This window comes from Phyllobates terribilis, unplaced genomic scaffold, assembly GCF_046119375.1.
Source record: "Phyllobates terribilis strain yellow unplaced genomic scaffold, ASM4611937v1 Scaffold_4__5_contigs__length_816908805, whole genome shotgun sequence".
In the NCBI taxonomy this organism is placed as follows: domain Eukaryota; kingdom Metazoa; phylum Chordata; class Amphibia; order Anura; family Dendrobatidae; genus Phyllobates; species Phyllobates terribilis.
Genome location: NW_027362764.1, coordinates 52,029,566 through 52,033,828, shown reverse-complemented (window position 1 = coordinate 52,033,828; position 4,263 = coordinate 52,029,566). Strand labels below are relative to the sequence as shown.

The window sequence follows — 4,263 nt, the reverse complement described above, 5'->3', positions numbered from 1 at the left end:
CACAAGGCCCATTACCCCAATTGCCACCGCATCAGGGCAATCAGGGAGAGCAAAAGTGAAGTGCCAGAATTGACGTATCTCATGTGATGCGCCACTTCAGGAGCCGCTGCGGGCTGATATGTTTATGCTAGGAAGGGCACAATCACCAGGGACCTTCCCAGCCTGATAATATCAGCTCTCAGTTGTCTGTTTTAATTCACTTTGCTGGTTACATGGGGAGGGGCACCACGTCATTTTTTTTTTCGTTTTTTTATTTAATCATTAAAAGCTGCCTGAAAAGCTCCACAGGGTGCAAAGTTATTATATGTTGGGTGGTTGTGCAATTATTTGTCTATATGTCTGTCGCTATCTCTAAATGTCTCTCTGTACGTCTGTAGGTCAATATATTTGTCTATCTATCTAATCAATCTATCTCCATTATCTATCTCCATGTCATTTATTGCTGTCTAAAAACGCTAGAAAAATGCAGGAAAAAAAGCACAGAAAAACGCATCGAAAACGCATCGAAATGCGCATTTTTGCCACTGAGTTTTTCCTGCCAAGAGATGCAGAAATTTCTGCATCCAAATACATGTACACATACTCTTAGGCAGGGGTCTCAAACTCAATTTACCTGGGGGCCGCTGGAGGTAGATTCTGGGTAAGGCTGGGCCGCATCAAGTTTTCCACAAAAAATGCGCTTACAAAATATCATTATTCAGATTCAAATGTCTTTATTAACAGTTCTTTAACATTTAACTTTTAGAACATGAATGGACATAAACTGTTTGAACATGGCTTTATCTGCCTACTTCTTGCTGCTAGAGATCTGACAGCGCTTACTCTTGCATAGCCGAGCCACATTTGGCGTAAGTGAGGAAGCAGTTGAGACCCTCAGCACAGCTTGAAGATGAGCATCAGTAATTCTAGACCTGTACTTTGACTTATTGAAGTTCAAGGTAGAGAAGAGCTTTTCGCACAAGTATGTGCTCCCAAATAGACACATGGTCTGCTTGAACATTCGGGAAAGCTCAGGGAAGCTGGGGGGCAATTCTCTTAAAAATTGCCCAAGTTTGTCTGCTTTTCCACTCACATCCCTAAACTTGGCTTTGAGTTCAGAGTTACACTGCAGGTCAATGAGCTCTATTTGAAACACTGGAGGGGCATCTTGCACATCAAAGGAGAAGGGGTCTGCAAAAATTTGAAATGTGGCTCTGTGTCTCTTGAAGTCTGCAAATCTATGATCAAATTCCTCCTGTAGCCTCAAAATGACATCCACATACTCCTCATGACTGAATAGTGTGCCTGAATCAATGAGTGACTTGCATGCTGGGAAATGGCAAAGGTTTGTTTGAGAAAGCTGGTCTTTCCACAATATAAGTTTTGTAGAGAACGCTCTCACGCTGTCATAGGCAGCACTGACAAGTTGCCCCTGGCCTTGTAACCTCTTATTCAGTACATTAAGCTCATGTGCGATATCAACCAAAAAAGCTAAGTCCATGAGCCATTTTGGATCACTTAGCAAAGGAACAGAAGCCCCATCTTTCTCCATAAAAGCTTTCACTTCCGCTCTCAACTCAAAAAATCTCTTCAATACGTTTCCCCTGCTGAGCCAACGCACCTCGGTAAAGTAGAGCACATCCCCATATTCTGACTCTATTTCCTCTAAAAAAGCACGAAACATTCTGTGTTTTAAGCCCCTGGATCTGATTTGGTTGATGCATTTCACAACGAAAGACATCACGTTGTCAAACTTCAGGCATTTGCTGCAAAGGGCCTGCTGATGGATAATGCAGTGCAGAGCAATGACCTCCTCTAAACCTTCCTCTTCCTTTTTTTTATTAACAAGTGCCACCAGTCCTTTTTTCCTCCCGATCATTGATGGCGCTCCATCAGTTGTTATTCCGACAAACTTCCTCCAAGGCAAACCAGCATTCTGAAAAGCATCACACAGCTGGTGAAATATCTCTTGGGCGGTGGTCTGGCCATGCATTGGAACTAGTGAGAGCAACTCCTCTGTGACTTCAAAATTGTCATCAACACCCCGGACATAGATTGCAAGCTGGGCAGTGTCGGTGATGTCTGTGGTCTCATCAAGAGCGACTGAGTATACACTGAAACATTTTATTTTCTCACACAGTTGATCATAAATGTCACTTGAAAGGTCAGAAATGCGCTCTGCCACGGTGTTGGAAGAAAGGCTGACGTTGCTAAACTGACCTTTCTTTTCTGGAGAGATAATACTTGCAGCCTGTAACATGCACTTTTTTATAAATTCCCCTTCTTTAAATGACTTTCCTGCTTTAGCAATCATCATACTAACTACGTAGCTGGCTTCGACTGCTGCATCATTCTCTTTGGTTGCTTTCTTAAAGAAATCTTGTTGCCTCAGCAGACATGTCTTAAGTTTAGCAACCTGGTTGGCTCTCTCATCTTCCTGGTACTTTGCATACTCCTCAGCATGTCTAGTTGTGTAATGACGCTTCAAATTGTATTCTTTGGGCACTGCAACTTTCTCTGTGCAAATAAGACAAGTTGGGATGCCCTTGTGCTCAATAAAGAAATATTGCTTTTCCCACTTTTCCTGAAATTGTCTGTGCTCATCATCAATCTTTCTCTTCACTGCAGGCTTTGAGCAAGACATATTTGGGGCTGCGTAGCAAAAACTTAGGCCTATGGTGCCTTGAGATACCCACTTCAGCACAAGGTGCTCTGGATGAGCGGAAATAGAGTTTCCCAGTCCCCCTAGCTGCCTAGCATGACCTTCGGCAACATTAAAGAGGACCTGATTTTTACTCACAGGAGTAGCCAAATACCTTTAGGGTGGGCACGCACCTGGTCTGGTTTATAAAAATAGCACTCCTCCACTCTGCTGTGCCCCCCTGTATATTTCTTGCCCTGTATGCTAATACTGAGCATCAAGGAGGAAGAGACGCCGGGGTTTCTCAATGGGCGTCTCCTTCTCCATGTGCCTCAATCCAATCACAGTGAGAGTCACAGCCAGGAAGAAAAAAACTCCTTGTCTGTGACACTCTTTGATGTGATTGGATCACAACACAGCCAGGGAGAAGGAGACGCCCATTGAGAAACCCCTGCGTCTCCTCCTCCCATGCAGGGCCTCCAATGGCAGAACGTCCTGTCGCCTGACTGGGAAGAAGAAGAAAAAAAGTGGGGCGTGGAGAGCGTGACTGACAGGCTGGAGAGCCTGTCAGTCACGCTCTCCACGCCCCACTTTTTTTTTCTTCCAAGCCTGCACTAGATTGAAAACAAAAGAAGAAGCTGCTGTCATGGCGTCTCCCAGCGCAAGGGAAGCCCCGAGCTGGGAGACGTGTCTTCTCTATGAACGCGCCCTGTGCACCGAGGGGTCCCAAGCTCCTACCCCCCCCCCCCCGGTACTTGCCTCTCCGTGTCCCTCCCATCGAAGAAGATGAAGTCGCCGCTCTGAACGCACTTGGTGCAGGTCAGCCTCCGGCGGTGTTACACAGCGGGCAGCGCTCCACCGCCACTTACTCCCCCTGGTGAGACGCCGAGGTACTGTACTTGGCGGTGGAGCGCTGCCCGCTGTGTAACACCGCCGGAGGCTGACCTGCACCAAGTGCGTTCAGAGCGGCGACTTCATCTTCTTCAAGTACCGGAGGGAAGGGGACTAAGGTGGCTAAGTGCTTTTCCAGGCGGGGGGCCGCAAAATATTGTCCCGCGGGCCGCAGTTGGCCCGCGGGCCGCGAGTTTGAGACCCCTGCTCTTAGGGTTTCACATATGAGCACAGGACACATACAGGGGATGTCACTCAGTGGTAGAGCGCATGCTTTGCATGTATGAGGCCCTGGGATCAATCCCCAGCATCTCCATGTTTTGTGATAAATAACCAGATGACTTCCAAAATATTCAGAAATCTAATAAATGTGCACAAATCCACCGCAAATGTGCACCAAATCTGTGTGGATGTAACACAAAGATAGAACTCAGCACTAAATATTAGATAGATTTACTTTTAAGAATTTGATGTTAAGTAACTGTTGGACACTAGGGGGCAGTGTCATCAGCACATATCGGATGAAAAATGATAAAATTTTATAGTATGGGTTATGTGCTCTCCCTTCAACTTCTCTTGTATATGTTGGTTCCGCATGACTTTGTCTGGCCAGCAGATGGCAGTCTCTCTCCATCTTTGAAGCATCATGTAAGAGTTCTCTTAAAGGCTCTCTCGCCTCTACTACAAGTACCTGAGTCAGGGCAGTGGACGACCTCTTTAATGTGCGGGAATTCTACAATTTCTGGATGTAA

At 46.0% G+C, this 4,263-nt stretch overlaps 1 protein-coding gene and 1 non-coding gene across 2 annotated transcripts; one reads left to right on the top strand and one right to left on the bottom strand.

The window, feature by feature from the left end:
* Positions 1–787: 787 nt before the first annotated feature.
* Positions 788–2,623, bottom strand: LOC141264612 (general transcription factor II-I repeat domain-containing protein 2-like). Its single transcript, XM_073676891.1, has one exon. The coding sequence runs from the start codon at positions 2,621–2,623 to the stop codon at positions 788–790; it is 1,836 nt and encodes a 611-aa protein (XP_073532992.1).
* A 1,132-nt stretch (positions 2,624–3,755) lies between these two features.
* Positions 3,756–3,827, top strand: TRNAA-UGC (transfer RNA alanine (anticodon UGC)). Its single transcript has one exon. It is a non-coding gene; the product is annotated as a tRNA-Ala (tRNA).
* The last annotated feature ends 436 nt before the right edge of the window (positions 3,828–4,263 follow it).

Excerpts from the sequence above, each read along its gene's own strand:
- LOC141264612 (XM_073676891.1), bottom strand. The coding sequence starts at position 2,623 with ATGTCTTGCTCAAAGCCTGCAGTGAAGAGAAAGATTGATGATGAGCAC.